Source organism: Verticillium nonalfalfae, assembly GCF_003724135.2.
Source record: "Verticillium nonalfalfae strain VnAa140/NRRL 66861 chromosome Unknown scaffold_248, whole genome shotgun sequence".
NCBI classification, from domain to species: domain Eukaryota; kingdom Fungi; phylum Ascomycota; class Sordariomycetes; order Glomerellales; family Plectosphaerellaceae; genus Verticillium; species Verticillium nonalfalfae.
In genome coordinates this window covers 125-19,042 of record NW_021167473.1, presented here as the reverse complement: position 1 = coordinate 19,042, position 18,918 = coordinate 125, and the positions used below count along the sequence as shown (strand labels likewise).

The 18,918-nt window shown below is 58.4% G+C and overlaps 7 protein-coding genes across 7 annotated transcripts; 2 read left to right on the top strand and 5 right to left on the bottom strand.

Moving 5' to 3' along the window:
• Window positions 1–293: 293 nt before the first annotated feature.
• On the bottom strand, window positions 294–977 carry IRG-1_1 (Infection Response protein; the record flags this gene model as incomplete). Its single annotated transcript, XM_028638590.1, has 1 exon — window positions 294–977. The coding sequence occupies one exon, from the start codon at window positions 975–977 to the stop codon at window positions 294–296; it is 684 nt and encodes a 227-aa protein (XP_028490243.1).
• A 2,436-nt stretch (window positions 978–3,413) lies between these two features.
• Window positions 3,414–5,313, bottom strand: D7B24_004418 (uncharacterized protein; the record flags this gene model as incomplete). The annotated part of the gene is made up of 3 exons (XM_028638589.1): window positions 3,414–4,386; window positions 4,435–4,504; window positions 4,608–5,313. 3 exons carry the CDS (start codon window positions 5,311–5,313, stop codon window positions 3,414–3,416), a joined length of 1,749 nt encoding a protein of 582 aa, XP_028490242.1.
• Window positions 5,314–7,151: 1,838 nt separating this feature from the next.
• D7B24_004417 (uncharacterized protein) lies at window positions 7,152–8,420 on the top strand (the record flags this gene model as incomplete). The annotated part of the gene is made up of 2 exons (XM_028638588.1): window positions 7,152–7,876; window positions 7,949–8,420. The coding sequence occupies 2 exons, from the start codon at window positions 7,152–7,154 to the stop codon at window positions 8,418–8,420; spliced, it is 1,197 nt and encodes a 398-aa protein (XP_028490241.1).
• Window positions 8,421–8,944: 524 nt separating this feature from the next.
• On the bottom strand, window positions 8,945–9,211 carry D7B24_004416 (uncharacterized protein; the record flags this gene model as incomplete). Its single annotated transcript, XM_028638587.1, has 2 exons — window positions 8,945–9,107; window positions 9,159–9,211. 2 exons carry the CDS (start codon window positions 9,209–9,211, stop codon window positions 8,945–8,947), a joined length of 216 nt encoding a protein of 71 aa, XP_028490240.1.
• A 2,176-nt stretch (window positions 9,212–11,387) lies between these two features.
• Window positions 11,388–12,077, top strand: D7B24_004415 (uncharacterized protein; the record flags this gene model as incomplete). Its single annotated transcript, XM_028638586.1, has 2 exons — window positions 11,388–11,813; window positions 11,994–12,077. The coding sequence occupies 2 exons, from the start codon at window positions 11,388–11,390 to the stop codon at window positions 12,075–12,077; spliced, it is 510 nt and encodes a 169-aa protein (XP_028490239.1).
• An 896-nt stretch (window positions 12,078–12,973) lies between these two features.
• D7B24_004414 (uncharacterized protein) lies at window positions 12,974–14,659 on the bottom strand (the record flags this gene model as incomplete). The annotated part of the gene is made up of 1 exon (XM_028638585.1): window positions 12,974–14,659. One exon carries the CDS (start codon window positions 14,657–14,659, stop codon window positions 12,974–12,976), a length of 1,686 nt encoding a protein of 561 aa, XP_028490238.1.
• An 843-nt stretch (window positions 14,660–15,502) lies between these two features.
• Window positions 15,503–18,431, bottom strand: D7B24_004413 (uncharacterized protein; the record flags this gene model as incomplete). The annotated part of the gene is made up of 3 exons (XM_028638584.1): window positions 15,503–16,225; window positions 16,312–16,687; window positions 17,732–18,431. Coding segments are annotated over 3 exons (1,799 nt in total), but the record flags the coding sequence as incomplete, so codon positions are not given.
• Window positions 18,432–18,918: the final 487 nt, after the last annotated feature.

Here is an 18,918-nt window from a genome sequence, read left to right as displayed (position 1 = left end):
GCCAAGACGTCTTGTCTGTCTTCCTTATCAGGCTGTTGTACTCGTATTGCTTGCTATTGAAGCTGGCCCCTGTACTCGGCGAAAATGACACTTGAACCTGTTACACGGAGATTTCTTGTGATCAAGCGTCGCCCCTACTAGGTGGTCATCAACAGCTCTCTGGGTGAGTACAATAGTATTTGCAAGGCCGACCGTAAAGCTGAACACCAAACAGACGCAGCAGCTACGAAACCTGATCGAAGAAGACAAAGAACTGTTTACGTTCTCAAAAGATGTTCAAACTATCTGACCGCTTATGTACGCTCCGCCTCCTCTCTTAACCTGTCCTCTTCGGCAAGCAGCTCCTTCCTGACAGCCATCAGCGCAGTCCCTAGGAGGTTCTTCCCCCAATTCTTGCGGTCGGACGACGCGGCCTTTTCTGCACTGAGGCCAATGCCCCAGATGCGGTCCGTCGGACTCGCCTCGACGAGATCCCTGCCAGCCGTTGCGAATAGCCGCTCGCGAAGCTGTTCTGACTCGACTGACTCGGAGCCTTGCGAGAACTTGAGCCGGTTCCCCTCCGTGACGATGCGCATCTTGTTCTCATTCCAGACCGACTCGTCGAAGCCAGCTACCCGGCGGCCCAGGGCGCGGACCTCGCTCGCGTTCGTCGCCTCCAGGATACCGGCGGCAGCGGACGTGTTAAAGAGGAGGGCCTTGTGGTACATCATGTAATGCTCGGCTGACGGGAAGACAACGGAGGGGTCTGACGGGTTCGAGAAAGGACTGGGGTACCATTGAGAAAGGAACCCGGCCTCTGGATCGTCAGGCTTGGAGAAGAACACAGGCTCAGGCAGTGGTGGACCGGTTGATTGCGCCGTCGCGGCTGGTGTGGGCGTTTGAGCGGCCGTGATGTGTGACGGCTTCGAGCGTTTGACTCCGGCCTGCGTGGAGCTGGTTTTGGGTGGCATGGCGGCCGAACGTGCGCGAGCGGACATGATGAGAGTGGAGGGAGTAACTGAGAGGGAAATGATGGAGTGAATAGAGGGATATAGATTTGATATTTACGATTATGAAATGGCCTGTCTAGGATGATGATAATGCGAAATGGTAAAAGTGCAAAGTGAAGTCTCGCTGCTTGGGAGAGACAGCCGAGCCCCTCATATATCGCCCCTTGCTGCATCGCAACATATTCCTCGCCCGATGAAAGTAGATTCCTGACGAGCAGAGGAGCACAGGGTATTCGCCGAGGGCATCGTCAGTCAGAGAACGCACAGCATGACAGCATGCATGTGGATGACTGCATCGAGATATTGTATGACTGCAGATGACGCATCGACGCTTGACTGTTTCGAGCTGATCGGATACTGGGAGGGCCCTTTCCCCCGGCCACTCAGGCACTGGTTGAAGATCAAAAGATACCAACATCAGAGGGCGCTGCGCTTCGCACATGCATTCAACCCGCAACAGCCCATCTTTGTCGAATGGTAATCGCAGATTCCCATCACTGCAGGCCTCAAATTCAGGTTAATAAGCTGCATGCGCCCACACCTTCATCTTTGGAAATACCTCTGGTCATGAGGTGCTAGATGACCCCTCTTTGACCGAGCTGTTTCCAGAGCCATGAGGGGCGGGCCGCCCTCTTCAGGTCCAGTATCATTCCGCACTCGAAAGAGGGGCTTTTTCCGGTGTGCAGAATTCCCAAAAGCATTATATACTACATATAGTTATTACGGTCGGCCCAAAAGGGGTTTGGTGGCAGCCCTCACACGGCCGGACGTGCCTCATGGCAGCTATTGAACTAAGCCAAAATGATACGTATTGAACCAACGTCGTTAATCCAACTGGGCTGCATTCATAGAGATACCGTATAGGCCCCAGGCCTATACAAAGTCAACGGGCTTAACTCGTAACACTGATACGTTACTCCATGGCACACAGAACATCAGCGGAGATCGATGAGCATTGATTCATGAGTTCCAAGGTGTCAGAGGTCATTACAATCCATGGCTCAGAGGACAGAGAGATTCCCCTCTACTTCAGAGCCGAGGATGGCAATAACGTGGGACGCACAACCAAGCTGTCTTGCAGGAAGCCTGTATTCGGGTTGAGAAGAAGGCCGCTTTTTCTACATGAAAACTACCGACTGAAAGTGTGAGGGGTCTATCGACAGTTATCTAAGTCTCGTCGTTCGCTGCTTTCTTTACAGGTGATCATCCGGCTGCTGTACCCCGAACGATTTGATCATCTTGGCTCTCAAGTTTCGTCAGTAGCAAGAACGCTCGCGGCGTTTGCGAAGATGGACCTGAACAACTTCCCAGGACGCCGTGCGCATGATAAAGTCTCTACTTGCTTATGAGAACTATACCGCAGGCTGGTCTCTGTTCCTGTCCGCGCGCATCTACATCGGGCCGACCTCCAACTCGCTCTTTGTGAACGATCAACCTGACGGTGCGTTTTTCCATACAAGTCACGTACTTGCACAATTCTGTCAGCTCCATGTTTGACTTCGCATCCCCGCATACTAGACTTCTCTGGGCTGCTCCTAGCAAGGTGCGCGTCAGAATTTTACCGGGCCGTAATCTCGCTCTCGACCTCACCTCCACCTCGCCGTGCCAAGTCATGCACACCTCCCGACGCACTTTGAAAAGTGGACGCGCCGCCACGAACAAGTCATAACGGAGTCAGAGAAGAAATGCGGGCCCGTGTAACCCTCCGGAATGGAACTGATGCACGATCCAATAGTTCGCCTTCCACGGCCGAAGGCGCCGTCCGCCGCCATCGACGCTAGACCCGCTCGTTCCCGCGTCGCTCAACTTCCGATCGCGACCGTCCCAAAACTTCGAGTGCCAATGCTGGCCAGCGGCCGCACAAAAAGTGGGCAGAGATCGACAAGTCCATGGTGTTCCCGCCCGTGGTCGTCACCCCGTTGCTTTGTCCTAAGATACGAGCAGCGTCGCTAAGCTTGGGAGGGCCATGGACAGGATAGAGTTTGTGACGAAGAGCACGTCCTGATCAGGAACGAGGGCCTTTTGTCTCTCATAGATGGCAGACGCATGCTTTGGCGCTGGCACCTCGAGTGTAGTACGCTGTCGCAACTCGCTTCCTGGCCCTTATATGCATCGAGGCCTGGCTCCATGTCCAAAGGACAAGTCCGCAAGAACAGACCAAGGGCAGCGTAAACTCGGGGATTGCTGAGCAGTAGAGGCCTTGCCTCCGTTGTAGGGGTCATGAACCAACTTGCCTTACCCTCAAGCCACCAGTCCTAGCGAGCATGTCGGCTTGCTCCCATTCAGCGTCAGCGTCTTCCACTCAATGCACAAGAACGGTCATAGCGCGAACCAATTAACACCCTTTGAAAAGGGGAATTACTATGCGGACAAGGTATATAAGTGTGAGACCAGTTATGTACACATCCAACAACGAGGACCTCCTCAAACGTTGTTGATGGGAATGTTCCTCTCGAGGTAGCCGTACCACTTGGGCAGCGACCTCTTTAGAGGCGTGCCGGAAGTAAGCTGCAGGTCCTCGATGGCGCTGGCCCACTTGACCAGCTCAGCCTCGCCGTAGGCTGTCTGCATGATGGCAAGGCCGTAGGGCATGCCTGTGCTCTCGTGCACGCTCACGGGAAGCGTGACGACGGGATAACCGGCCTGAGCGGCAATCTGATAGCTCTGGCCGACGTCAGGAGGCACAAGAAGGCCGTTCAGCTTGGTCCCCTTGGGACCGAGGCTCAAAGCATGGTTGATGCCGTCACGAGTAGAGCGGCCGGTGAACTCAACGGCCTGGAGGTACGTCTCATCCTTGATACCCTTGGTCTCGAGCGAGGCAAGGAAGCCGTCCTGGCCAGAGTAGAAGCCCGGGTTACCAAGGGGCCAGGGATTCCCACCCTCGGACCCGTCGTTGTCATAGTTGTACTGGACAATATCCTCGAGGGAGCGAATGTTCGTGTTCTCGAGTTCAGACAAATATGTCTTAATGTTGTTGTAAAAGTCGACCTTGACGACGGTGTACTCGGACTCATTGGGGAAACCGCGGAAGGAACCGTAGTCCCAGTCCCAACCGTGCGGGCTGACAATGGTCTCGTAGTCGAGAATCTCCGTGTTGTTGACGATTTTAGCGCCGGCATCCTTGAGACTGCAGATCAAGCTGTTGAGGACGCGTTTCTGGGCGTCGTCCGCATAGACCCAGAAGCTCTTCCAGGGAATGCCGAAGACGGCGCCCTTGAGGCTCGCCTTGGTCGTCAGGAACTGAGTGTAACCACCCTCGGGCGTGTGGCCCTCCTGAGCGAGACTGTACTCGTCACGGGGGTCAATGCCCCAGATGGCATCAAAAGCATAGACAGCATCACGAACGGTGCGCCCGAAGGTGCCGACGGAGTCCTGGTGCTCGCTCTCGGGAATGACGCTAGACTCTGTTTAGCAGCGAACGGCGCGAATCAAGAAGCGAACATACCCAGCCCTAGAGGTGAGCCCGACAGTGGGCTTGAAGCCAACAAGAGAGTTGCGCATGGCGGGGTTGATGACTGGTCGACCTGTCATCAGCTTGCGTCTCATTCCAGCTGGAGGCCGGATGCGTCTCTGATTCCAAGACATGACCAGGAGGACCACAAAACAAAAAGGACTCACCACTGCCATCGGTCTCAGTGCCAAGAGAGAAGGCGATGGCGTTCGAGCCAACCCCCACAGCGCTGCCCGAGCTGCTGCCGCCGGGGTTGACAGTCAGGTTGTAGGCGCTGCGAACCTGGCCACCGCGAGCTGAATAACCCTCGGAGTAGTTGTTGCTGCGCATGTCAGCCCACTCAGAGAGAGCAGCCTTGCCGAAGAGGACGGCGCCGGCCTCCCTCAGGCGGGCGACGACGTGAGCATCACGGGGAACGATGCTTCCTTGAAGGGCGTAGCTCCCGGCGGTGGTCTCGAGGCTGTCCTTGGTGGCGATGTTGTCCTTGACGGTGAAGGGGATGCCGTGGAGAGGTCCACGAACCTTACCAGCGGCGCGTTCGGCGTCGCGCTCGGCGGCAATGGCAAAGGCGTCAGGGTTGAACTGTAGTAGAGACTTGGTGTACTCTTGGGTCTGATAGGTGCGTTGGAGGTAGCAGAGGACAAGCTGGTGGGAGGTCAGCGCGCCGGCCTCCATGGCCCGCTGCATGTCGTCAATGGTTGCCTCCTCGAGCTGGAAGCCATCGCCACAGGTGTCCACGGGGAAGAGGTCGTTCGAGTCGACATTCTCGAGGAGAGGGAAGAGGAGTGGCGAGATGCCCGTGCCAAACTGCGCGTGAGCTACGTGGGCGCCCGCAGCACACGCCACGGCGAGGGCCAGGTGATGGTGATGCATCTCGGGTCGCGTGTCGCGCGCTCGTTTCGTCTCGTGTGGAAAAAAAGTCGAGGGGATGGGGGCAGAGTGGTCAGGAGGAGAGGGAGAGGGAGAGGGAGGGGAGTGGAGAGGGGGGAACGGGACAGAGAGGGGCGGGACGGGACGGGACAGCGAGGGGGAGGACGGGTACCAGCGGAGGTGGTGTTAGTCCTTATACTGTGAGTGGAAAGTCAGGCCTGTTGTTCGTATAACTGAGGGCAGATGTAGCTAACTGTAATGTAGATAAGGGGCTCCAATATTTTGGATGATTTCGGGAGATGGAGGACCGGGGGGTGGGCTTCGTCTCGTCATGACCATCCGATATTCCGCTTCGATGCAAGGGACGCGACGGCAGCGGGAGGCCGTGGGACCATGTTGTTCGTTGCGGTGGTGGCTGCCAAGGAAATCAATGGCCTGGCGTACCTGCCTACCTACCTAGCCTCAGAGTACTCAAGGAAGGTATGGTACGGTACTTCGAGCGAGGAAAGTGCGTCGCCTGGTAGCAGGAAGGAAGCAGAAGCCAGGTACGACTAGGGAGACGAAGCAGGCGTCGGTGGTGGTAATTAGCTCGCGATAGCGCCTGCACCTACTTGACCTCACATGAACGTACACCTGCATGGTACCTTGGCTTGCTTGGCTGCCAACCAACCTCTATGGTACCTACCTGACCACCACGGCCGCACTTGCACCTGCAGCAGGCCATCAACAACAACATCACTCGGCCTTACCTTCTTGATGCTTAGAGGGCCCACCAGCCGGATGGGATCGCAAATTGTTCCGCGCGGCCCCATTCGCCGTCGCTCGCTTACCCTGGCACACCCCCGCCCGGCCGTCCGCTGTAGTAGGTACTTTACCTCACAGATCGATGCCCTGCAGCGAGCTTAATGCCTGTGTGCCGAGTACAGTGCCGCTAGGTCAAGCCAAGCCCAGTGTCAGTGCCTTTGAGAAGGGTCAAGCCTCCCCGTTTAGGCAAAGCACCTCGAGCGCCTTCAGGGCCGTCCCTGGCAGCGAGCCAAGCCACCGCCTGCAAAGAGATGTGCTAAATCAGCTCGCTGGGCAACCCTCAGCACCAACCGAACGGCATCTGCTCCGGCCGCTTCCGTCTGTCCTTGCCCTCCTCTGCCGTCCTTTCCCTGCAGGTGCTGCCTTTTTTTCCATGGCCCCACTCGATCACCGGCCGAGTTCACCGTAAGGTTCGTGGTTACGTCTCTAGCCTCAACCTGGAGGCTCCTAACAAAACGCCACAACCCACCGCATTCGTCAACGGTCGACTGATGTTCCGCGATATGGCGTCGCGGTTTGCAGGCTCGCAACAAGTCTGGCCTTCTTGCCCTTCTAGCCACAGCCCTGTTTCACATGACACCCTTGCCCCATATTGTCTCTGTCTCTTGTCTGGTCTTGTCCTCCACGCCTGCCTCAAGCCTAGACTGGGCCCCTTTTCTCGAGGCCCACGTCTCCTTTGTTCCTGCTCTCTGTTGCCCTCTGCCCCCGAATTGTTCTCTCTGTTCATCAGCCTGGCGCAATATTCCAGACTTCACTTTCAGACAAACCCCCAGTAAACTCAATATGAAAACGGCAAGCCACCCGGCGTATCTGACGCCTCGCGACTGCGCCGTCTGATCGATTTTGCTATATCATCTTATAAGACGACCGTTGGAATCTCTTGGCTCCGGATCGATCCGCCCTCCTTTAGTCCCACAGACACATCCACACCCCTCCTCCTGCTGTCCCTCCTCTCTACCTACACTTGACTGCAGAGGAGAAGAAAAACGCACCCATATCTTCCATCTTGACAGGAGGATCACCCTCGGCCCGCCAACATGGGCGACCCCCTCGTCGATCAGGCCTTCCGCGATGGCCGCGTGCCAGAGGGCATCACCAAGGACTTCCTCAATGAAAGCCGTGACGGTTCTGCCATTGCCGCCATCGCCTTCATCTTCGCTGCCTCTTCCATCATTGTCATCATCCGTCTCCTATCGAGAGGCTTCATGGTCAAACTATTAGGCTTCGACGATGCCCTGGCTGCTTTATCTCTCTTACTGTACGCCCCTTTTGTCGGCCTCTGCATCAAGCTCATCCAGATCGGCTCTGGACGGCACTACGAATATATTCAGCATGTCATGACCATGCCCGTTGTCGAGCAGTCCGAGGTTCTCGACTTCGTTGCCCATCTCATCTACACAACGTCCCTACTAGTCTGTCGTATTTCAGGCCTGGCATTCTACCACCGTCTTTGCAGCCAGCACAACAGGTTCATGATCGCCATTCGCGTCACCGCCGGCGTTCTTGTCGCGGGCTACCTGCCCCAGATGTGCCTCATCATCTTCCACTGCCTGCCCGTGACGGCCCTGTGGCCCTACGACTGGCAGCCGGGCGTCGAAAAATATTCATGTCTTGCCTGGGGCATTGTGTACAGTGTAAACTCGGTCATCTCGCTGTTTTGCGACTTTCTGTTGTTTGGCATCCCCATCGCCATGCTCAGGATGTTGCGTATGCAACGCAAGCAGAAGATCCAGCTGGCCTGTATCTTGCTGCCTGGTATTCTGTAAGTCGCGGGCCCTTGCCCCCTATTGGCAAGAACATCTCAAGCCTCGGATCGTCGGCTGACAGTTTCCAGTGTCATCGCCATTTCCAGTGCCCGCCTCGCCCTTGTCATCCAAGGCCAGTGGGAGCCCGACATGTCGTGGGCCTACAACCCGATGCTCATTGTTGAGGTTGCAGAGATCGGCGCCACCCTCATCGCGCTCTCCATTCCCGGCATCAAGCCTGTCTTTGATCGCTTCATCCTGCGCAAGGACATCAGCGGGTCGACCGACCGTGCTTACTATCAAAACGGGAGCGGCAACAGTGGAGGCGGCTCTAGAGGTCATCGTGACACGAAGCTTCGTTCGCTGAGGAATACACACACAGGGCTTGACAGTCAGGAGAACATCAACGGTCCCGTCAGCAACGTTGAGAGGATGCATAAGGACGATATCAGCTTGTCAAGTGGGGATGGCATCGTGGTCAGGACCGAGTTTGAACTCGCTGTGAGGCAGGATGTTGACGGTAGGCAAAAGGGAGCCAGGGTTCGCGAGTCGGCACTGTAAAAGACGGCCCCTGGTTGGTCATGGATTTGGAAATTACCCGGGCGCTGGGAGTCTGGTCTGCAAGCGTTGGAATTTTGGATTGCCCAAATTGTAGGGTCACGAGCAATGGTGTTATGCATTGCGAGATAAAGTAGGAGACATCGTTGCTGTCTTGATAAACAATGAGCTCAAATTAACAGAGATGAACTCTAAAAGAGACGAGTCATGCGTGCCGAGATCGCTGCGTCCTGCGACGGTCGCTGAGGCCGGGATGAAGAGGCCGCACAGCACCAATCACAAGTATTATCCATCAGTTGTCCGCCTCCCAAATGAAAACTGATAAAATCGTTCGTACCACACCCCTAGTTGACTGTCTAATTCGTGTTCCCCGATGTCGACATGCCGGCCACGACATTACGACCAGAGATTGGGCCGTGACACACGGGGCCGCCGGGTCGGCCCGTCGCCGATCCAGACCCACCCTCGGCGGAGGTCTGTCTATGCGTGGTCCGCTTGGGAGTGATCTCCAGCGAGATGGCCTTTGCCTACGCCGCTGCCATGGCCGCCGCGTACGGCTGCCATTCTTTGTTCTTGTGCTCGTCGGCATAGTCGCACGCGCCGCGGATCAAGATGATGGGGAGCCGGTTCATGGTGCCGGCCGCCTCCATCTCGACCCCGATGAGGTCGAACCTGGAGCGGAGGCGATTTCTGTTGCGGGCATTCTTCATCAGCTTTTCCTCCTAGCCGATCAACTCGTACCGGACGTGGGCACGCTGTGCCTCTTGTCTCAGTTGGCGGTGCACTTCGATCATCTTGCCATCATCGTCAGTGCCATAGAGATTCTCTTTGTCCTGGCCGAGGTCGACGAATGTGCGCTTTACTTCCAACTTTTTTTTTTGTTTTTTTTTTGCAAAGAAACAAGATGTCGGAGAAAGATCTGGCTGTCGTATGGCATGTGAAAGTTTATGCTCGTGATTGCTGACAGCATGAGGTTATCCGTACCGGCGACTACGTGTCCAGAGTGCAACAGCTCCACGTCTCCACCAGTGTCTTTGCCCAGATCGTAGGCGACGACCCTCGGGTCTTGGCATTGGCAAGCGCAACCAGCCCATCCCCAAGACAATTGTCTTGCGGCGGGGCTCGAGCGAGATTCGGGAGACCCGCCGCCACCTCGACGGGAAGTTTGAACCAGATGTCAGGGGGAAACGACTTGGTCTGGCTGGCAATGGCGGCCGCGGAATCCTGCGCCGTATTCTTGGCCGGTAGGCAGCGTGGCGAGAAAGCGAACCGTCCGGGATACAGACCGTCGAGCATATGAAATGCCGCCTCGGCCTCGATCGCGAGGTGGGTGATCCAAGCCACGGTGAAATCATAGGCTCAAGAAGTGGCATATTGGATGGACGAACAGACATGGTCGATTTATCCCACGTCCATCCACCTTAAATAGATACCTCTCCTCGTTTGCCCAATCAATCAAGTTTCCTGATCCCAAGGTGCTGTCACACCGAAACTACAATATGAATCATTGTTAACCTTACCCTACTTCCTCGCTCTTCTATGATCATCTCTTGCCTTACTACGTGTAGATCATCGAGTAGTCTCCTCCAGAGTCAACGGCCTCACTCTCTGCACTTGACATGATCATCAATAAATACTGATTTTTGACCCGTTGTTGGGCCATCGTTTGGCGGTCCGATATCCGCACGTAAGGTATTTGCTGGCACGTCAGAGGCCGGCAGCCTCGATGCCCATTTCAAATAACTTTGCGACAGTCCCTCAGCGTATTACACCAGTCAGGATGGTTCCATTCCATCCAGACGCAATCTTTGTTAACAGACCGACAATCTCCAGCTGGCTGGCGGAGCGCCTCGTAGTGCCGCCGTACCGTGCTGCGCTTATCGGCCCTTGCGGTATCGGGTCAGTGTGCTACCTCGTCTAGACGAGGCCATTAGAACAAGCCCAACAGTACATCACAGCTTGCCACAAACCATGCTTGTCAAATCGCATCATCGAGCGATATCAATGTCCTTTGGGTATTTGCTACCGAGCGATTCAAGAGCGCGTACCGGACGATAGCGGCGGATTCCCGAACACCAGGTCATAATGAACCGAACGCAGCCGTGCTACAACTGGTGAATCGCTGGCTGTGCGATGAAATCTATGGGAAGTGGCTTATGATCCTTGATAACGTCGATGATGCGCGAGTCTTGGATATCAAACAAAACGACGAGGGAGAACCACTATCTGCGTTCCTCCCTAGTTACAGAAACGGCTCCTTCGTCATCACATCCCGCAGTCGAGGTGTCGCGCTCGAGCTGACGGGCGGCAACAAGAATATCTTCGATGCCCCTCTCATGGACGAAGCGCTAGCGCTCCAGTTGGTCCGCCGGAAGAATCGGCGGCAAGGACGAGCCTGCCACATTAGTTGAGCTGGTCAAGGAACTCGGAGGGGTGCCGCTCGCGATTACACAGGCTGCTGCATACATCGACCGTCAAGCTCTCATGTCGCCGACCGAATATGTGAATAAGCTTCGGGTTGACAGAAAGCAGAAGGCAGAGCTTCTCAATAAAGGTGTCAAGGACATGCGAAGGGGCTATACCGCCCATAATTCCATCATTGAGTTGTGGTAGAATGCCTTTGAGTTCATGTGTGAGGAGCAAAGGTCGGCAACATATCCGGCAGCATATCGTCTTGCGCTCATGAGCTTCTTCAGTGCGCAGAACATTCCTATCTGAATTCTACAGCACTGGGTGCCAGAGCAGCCTCAAGAAGAAGGCCAGTTTCCAGCGACAGCCAGCAGCAGTTCCTCCTCAGAAGCCTCACCCGTTGTCGAAGATGAGTTGACCCGTCTCACGGGATACTCGCTGATCGGGGTGGACGTGAGCAAGGACGTGTCTGACATGCACTCGATGGTCCAGTTCTGCATTCAAGAGTGGCTTAAGTCAAAAGACAGGAAGCAGCCAGCGCAGTGTTTATTCTTCGACACCATGTCCAGCAAGTATCCCGACGCCGAAATGGGAGGAAAGTTGCATGTATGCGATATGCTAGACCAACACCTGGGTCTGTTCGAAGATGAGCGGCATACAGTGGATGCCTTTCTAGACGAGAGCATGGCAAATGTTCTCAGCAAAGCGGGTGTCTACCAAGTCCAAATGGGCGTATGCCAGAGAAGAGTGATGATGCTACGCAAGACTGTCGGGATACGGAGGAGGGTTCTGGGTCCGACTCACAGCCCGACAGTCCAACGTATCTATCTTCTGAGCACATCACTGCTTAGCGTGGAACAGTCCTCGGAGGTAGAGAAGAACCTGCGCTTTGCGCTGGAGTGTTTCATTGAGGCTCGGCACCTGGATGACGAAAGAACGCTATTTTGCTTCCTAAATCTCAAAGCGTCGCTTCAAGCCCAGGGGCAGGTACGAAGTGGCCGACGAAGGCGACCGCCGAGCGCTTGCATTCTTCGAGGAGACGCCAGAATTGAACGAAATGGCGATTCTATCTGTCCATTTCGATCTTGCTGCTGGATTGTCCACACATCACAAGTTCAGGGAAGCCGAAGACGTAATTCGGCTTGCACCCGGACTTGACCTGGACAGGTACTTCCGGCAGAAATATGCACTTCAAACCCTGGCATTGCTGTCGCTGATCTTGAAGTGTCAGGGCAAGCACCAAGAAGCTGAGGTTGTCCTCCGGAAGGATGTGCAGCACCGAGACACACTCGGCCCATGAGAGGAGCTACAAGTTCTGAGGTTGTCATGCAGCCTCGGGCTAACATGGGGTCTGCAAGACAGATTTCAAGAAGTAGAGGCCCTACTTCAATACCTGATTCAACGACCAGAGATGGGCGTAGGTCACAAGGGTTATGCCAAAATCATGGGCTTGCATGGGTTTGGGGTTTGCCAATGGCAGCAGGCAGAGGCCTTCTCCGGCAGGCCTTCGAAATAGGAGAGGCAGCACTTAGCCCAGAGCATGTCCTTTTGAGGCCCCTACTCTATACGATCGAAGCCATCGGAAGATTGGTAGATATGGAGGCTAAGAGCCAAGTATCAAGGCGTGTTCTGGGTACGTTTCGTTTCCCCTGATAGAGCAGTCTACTGGTTGCTGTTTCTGAGTCCATATACACAATTTCACATCATGATTCGATCGTCTTTCGTCGATGAATTTCGGCCGAGGGGGTTCTGACCTTCGCACTAGCCCTCGCGTCAGTGCTGGTCCACGCAAGGGTAGTCAGGCTTCTGCCACCTCACTCTGCATCGTCTTGAACTGGGAACATAACTTGCAACCGGACCATTCGGCAGTGAAGCCGACTTTGAAGAGTATCTCACAGCACAGCAACGCACCCTGCGTCTTGCGTCGTCGTATTCACACACTATACAGCGGACAGTCCCCTCATGAAATCAACACATGCCACACAGCGAACAACGCCATCATGTGGACATACTCGACAGCAGGCGTCTATCATCATATCAACATACTCGACAGCAGGCGTCTATCATCATATTAACATACTCAACAGCAGACGTCCATCATTGTAACATGCGCAACAGCAGACGTTCTACCAAACACATGCAAAACGTCACGACCGCTTCTGGCCGACCTCCTCGCCGCCATAATCGTCGATCCAGTCCTCGCCGTCGCCGGCGATCTTCCGGCCGACCCAGATGCCCACAGCCGTGGCGGCGCTGCTGACGAGGAACCAGCCCTCGAACCAGCGGTCGACAAAGGCCGGGTCGAGGGCGCTCTTGAGGGCGTCGCCGACGGCGGAGCCGACGTCGCGCGGCAGGTTGGAGCGCAGCAGCAGGGCGGCGCTGACGACGTAGACGGCGGCAATCTGGCCGGTCAGCAGGGCGAGGTTGGCCTGGGCCTGGCGCAGCAGGCCGGGGGTCCAGCGGGCGAAGAGGTGGAAGGTCTGGGTGGCGGAGCCGGCGCTGGCGGCGAGCATGACGCCGCTCAGGAGGAAGCTGATGGTGCGGGCCCAGGCGAGCTGGTCGAGCTTGGGGTCCCAGTGGCGCGCCAGCAGGCCGAGGACGCGGTTGATGGGGTCCGAGGCGCTGAAGGCGGCGGCCGGCGCGTGGGCGCGGCGCAGCGTCGTCACCGTCGTCGCGAGGATGCGGTACACGCAGTAGCAGCTGAAGAGGTGCTGCGGCACGGCGAGCAGGCGGCCGAGCGGCGTCGCGGCGCGCGCCGACGCCGCCTGGCGCGACCGCATGAGGCCTAGGTTCGACGCGAGGTTGGCCTGCATGGTCTCGAGGCCGGCAATCTCGAGGCGCAGGCCGCGCATCTCGCTCGCGTCGCCGCCGGCGCCGGCGCCGCGGATGGTGCCGAGCATCTTGCCGACGAAGCCGCCGCTGCCGCTGCCGCTGCCGCTGCCGCTAGAGGTCTGGGCCGTCGACGCTTTGCGCTCGAGCGCCTGCAGGCGGTGTCGTTTGGTGAGGAGCATTTCGTTGGCGGCCTCGAGACCGCCCTCTTTGCGCGCGAGGTCTGCGTCCGTGACGGGTCTCGGTCGCTTCCTGTCGGACAAGGCGCCGAAGGTGTGCCAGGGGCTCGAGGCGGCGGCGAAGCCACTGAGCATGGCCATGAGCGAGATGCCGATGACGCCGATCCGCTCGACGCAGGCGCGCGTGAGGCCGCCGACCTCGTCGGCATCCCGCATGCGCGCGCCGGCCGTGTCGACCTTGGCGGCGACGGGCACGAGGGCGCCGAGGCTCCAGAAGACGAAGAGCCAGGCGGCAAAGACGAGGCCCTGGATGGTCCAGGCGGCCCTCGGCAGGCGGCCCTTTGTGGTGCGCTGGAAGCGCCAGCCGAGGCCGGCGACGACGCTCTGGATCTCGAGAAAGGGTATGACGCCGACGAGCAGCACGAGCAGCGTGGGCACGACAAAGGCGAGGCCGACGGCGCGGGCGCGCGGCGGCATGAGGTCGGCGACCTCGGCGAGGATGAGCTCGACGAGGACGGCGGCGAGGGCAATGGTCGAGCAAAAGGCAGCGGCGGCTACGCGGCGGCGCAGGCTCTTGCGGCCGTGCTCGGCGTGGGCCTGGGGCAGCGAGGGCGGGGCGTGGGCGGGGAGGACATTGTCGGCGCCGTCGCGGACCTCGTGGCCGCGGGTCAGGCGCGGGAAGAGGTGTCGGTGGGCGGCGAGGGCGACGAGGACAAAGGTCGCGACGAGGGGCGACAGCGACACAGAGAAGCGCAGGGTCGAGGGGGCGCGGGGGTCTATGGGGGCGCACGCCGTGTCGTCGCACGAGGAGCCGAACCAGAGCATTTGCGTCGTCGGCTTGGGGGGTGGACTTGTCGGGAAGGCATGTGGTGTGTTGTCGTGGGGGGGGGGGGGATGCTGCGGTCTCAGGTACAGATCGTGGGCGTCGAGGCGTCGGATTGCTGGGACCGATTGTTATCGTCCGACCGTCATTGTTGTGAAGAGAGATGAGGGTCGAGGAAAGGTGGGCAGGATGCGGATGCAGGGTGCAGATGCAGCGTATACAGGGATGAAGTTGGCGTGTCGTCAATTGTCCATCGTCAGTCGCCAGTCGTCAGGGCCCAAGTTCAGCCGCGTGTCCGAGCCGCATGCACGTTGCTCCTTGCTTAGTAAGAGAGAGCCCAGCACCTCTGCTGCGACCATCATCTTGAGGACATGGACAAGTAGCATGGCGCAAATGATGCAGGGTCAGTGATGCAGGGTCAGTGATGCAGGGTCAGTGATGCAGGGTCAGTGATGCAGTGACAGTGATGCAGAGGTTTGCCAACAGTTCTACTACAGCATATAGACCGGCATGCCAAAAGACATGGCAAAGACGCCAAGGTGTCTGCCACGCCCGTCTGAGACGAAACACCATCAGCCAGAGACAGGATCCATGCGTGACTTTCATGTTCCCTATGTAAAGTGTATCGCTTTCCCAAACACCCAAAAGAGCCATCTGAAGACAGACGGCAACGTACAAAGACAGACGAAACACGGAGGAACACCTTCTTGTCCATCAAAAAATAAAGAGAGACTAAAAAACAGCAATCCGCCTGCATCCGAAACGCTTGACCGCCAACACACAAAGCTGACCTCCTCTCCTCCCCGCCTGGGCGGGCCTCGAGGCCACATGCGGCCGGCCGCGCCTCAGCTGACACTGCTCTTCCGCGAGTGTCGCCCCTCGTCGTCGTCATCGGCATTCCCCGACTCGGCGCTCAGTCGGCGGTTCTGCTTCAGCAGCGCCGCCGCCTCGCCGACCTCCATGTCGTGCAGCTTCTCCTGCTGGTCGAGATCGAGCGCCTGCTCGCCCGGCATGACCTCAAACTCGTCGTCGTCGCTGTCGCTGTCGCTGTCGCTGTGGCCGCCTGTCGTGCTCGGCGGCGCCGGCGCCTTGGGCACGCCGCCCGCACCGCCCACGCCGTCCGCCGCCTCGGTCGGTGGCGTGTGCGTCTGCGACCCCAGCGGCGAGGGCTCCGCGTATCGGTTGCGCAACAGCGCGCTCGGGTTGAGTGGCTTGACCGTGGGATCAAACGACGCCGGCAGCCCGAGCACCTTGGCCACCTGGTGCGCCTCCTCGTCCGCCGAGTACTTGACCTCGACCTCGTACAGGCTGCTCTTCTCGCTGTCCGCCTCGTGCTTGCCGCCCGTCGCCGACAGCATGCGCACGTAGGTGCGCCGCTCCGTGTCATTGAGGCGCTTGCTCTTCTTCTTCTCGCGCTTCTCCGTCGGCCGCACCACGACGACGGGGATCGGCGAGTACTGGAGGCAGTACTTGGAGAAGGAGTTTCGCGTGTTGACGAGGCCCTGCAGACCGCCGAGGGAGCGGCCGCGCGTGCCGACGATGAGCATGGCGGGCTGGTATATTTGAATCTGATGCAGGCGTGGTCAGCAAAGAGGGGACACCAGGAGGAGACCAGGAGGGGGAAAAAAAAAAAAAAAGGGCGCATGCGTCGTACAAGCTTCTGAAATGTCGAATGCAGCTTGCCGCAGGCGTATTCGAGCACAACGCTGATGGCGCGATTGGCGCCGTTCTTCTCGAGAATGGCGTCCATCATGGCCTGGGCGTCGTCCTGGTACGAGGCGCCGATGCTGCGCATGTCTTTGTCGACGACGCGCACGCAGACGACCTCGTCGCCGTCATCGACCAGCTCGTCGAGCAGCCACTGCAGCGCATAGTCGGAGTAGGCGTGCTCGTCGACGCCGACCATGAAGGTGCGCGAGCGGCGCTTGGCCTGGTAGCCGCGGTGGCGGACATTGAGCGTCAGAGACGGTGTGTTGCTCTTAGTCGCTTCGCCGAGGGGTAGGTTGTCAAAGGCGACATGTGATTGGAATCTGTGCGCGGGGTTGTCGGTCAGCTCCATGGTACTGGACGGGGGTGTGCCGGCGCTGATAGGCGATGAAGGGATGCGATTGGGGTTGTGAAACGAAAAAGAGAGTTCAAGAGGAAGAACCATAAAGAAAGAAAGAAAAAGGCGCGGCGTTGGAGCAAGCAGCCGAGTCGATGATTGTTTGCGGCAATTCGCCAGAGGGGATCGAGGGGAGGAAAGGCAAGGCCCAGACAAGGCAAGGCCCAGACAAGGCAAGCCAGAGGAAGGGGAAGGGGGCTGTGTGGTCTGATGATGCTTGCTGTGACTGTCGGACGCTTCGGTCGTGGTGGTCTAGGCCAGAACCGGTGTCATGGGAGTGAATGGCGGGGTACCTGGGTAGCGCACTCGAGGTCCCTAGGGAGGCCCCTAAGAGTACCTGGGAAGGTCCCTAGACAGCTACCTAGACAGGCATCGCTTGACACCAGCGCCGGGCCCTCTTCAGCTGCAGGCCCATCGTATTGGGGGGGCGCAGCCGCTGATGAGCCCGGCCCTCTCGTAAGAGGTGCCGTCAAAGTATGGCAATGTGAAGTAGCCTGAAGGCGACGAGTGTGATCTGGGTAGGTAGGTAATGAAGGGAGGGAGGGGCAGCTGGATGGGAGGCCTGCCATGGCAGAGAAGAGACCTGACAATCCCTGCCATGGTGCGAATAGCAGTCAGGCCCAGGAGGATCGGGAGATGTCTGTAGTATCCATCATGACGTGAAGAGACGTGCCACATGCTAAACAGTTCGGTCGATCTCCGACAGGCTACCCCACGCAGCCCCCAAAGCCCCCCGAGCACGCAAGCACTGGACGGCAACGAAGCCATTCCGGGGAAGCTTACGTAGCTCCGCCGACCTCGTCTCAACCCCACCGCACCAAGTCTTGGGGGACGAGGGAGGGGGGTGGAGAGGCAGCACAGACGAGGTAAAACAGAGAGAGAGGGGGGGCCAATGGACAAATCACAGGGAAACCACAGGGAAAACCACAGGGAGAGGACTGTAGAGATACAAAAGTGAAAGGAAACGTACCGGTTGGGCGGCGGCGAGCTCGCGCGGATCCTCGTCTTGTCCGTCTTCTTGTGCGTACCCTGGGGCAGCGCGGGGTTGTGCAGCGGCGCAAAGCTCAGCGACGAGATGGACGCCTTTCGTTCGCGCCCTCCTGTCTCGCCCGGCCCGTCCGACTCGCTTGGCCTCACCGTCGTGCCCGAGTCGATGCTGGCGCCCGAGGGGCTCTGCAGCGCGAGGTCCGGTCGCAGCGCCGCGTCCTGGCCCTTGATCTGGATGCGTGGCCGCTCGGGCTTTTGCGCGGGTGCTGGTGCTGGTGCTGGTGCTTGGGCTTGTGTCTCGGTGTCGCCGGCGGCGTCTGCTGGAGCCAGTGCATCCTGTGCATCCTGCGTGCCGGCGTTTGTCGCCAGGCTCGTGGGGACTGCCTCTGCTGGGGCTGCTGCCTTCGGGGGAGGAAAGTAGTCGGGCGCAGCCGACGAGCCCTGGATCACCGTGCGCGGCGAAATGCCAGAGTCGGGGCTCTTGACGTCAGCGCTCTGCTGCGCGGGCAGAGGCTCCGACATGTCGGGATTCAGGGTCTGTGTCGAGGACGGCGTCGGCACGGTAAAGGTAAAGGACCGGACGTTGCGAGGTTCGAGGGCGTACTTCAGCTGGAGATACTGGTGCACGCGGCGCCAGCGATGGAGCGTCCGCGCGCAGAGGCCGGCCGAGGGGAGCGTGGCGGCTGCGGGCGAGCCAGTGGTGGCGGTTCGACGGAGGCCAGGTGGTGGTGGTGGTGGTGGTGCTTGTGCTTGTGCTGGCTGTGCTTGTGCTGGCTGTGCTTGTGCTGGCTGTGCTGTGTCCGGCGGTGCGCGTGCTCGCGAGAAGGGCGTCTGCCGTGACAATGGTGCGGGGGTTTTGGTGGTGATGGGAAAGGAGGACGAACGGAGAAGAGGAGTCACGAAAGTGGATGAAGCCCAGCTCCTTCTCTGCTTTTCGGGTGCCTTTGGTCTGCTGCCACGGTATGCATTCGGTACGGGAGGCGGCGAGCTAGGTCGCCGCTGCAGGGCCAGGGTGCGTGAGCCGTGGGTCGGTCGACCTTGGCCTTGCCTCTGGCCTTGCCATGGGCCGTGGCCAGGGCCTTGTTGGCTTCTCGGCGCCCTGGAGCCGTCGCCAGGCCGTTTGCCAGCATCTTTCCTCCCTCTCGTCGAAGATGCCGCTTCTTTGAGCAT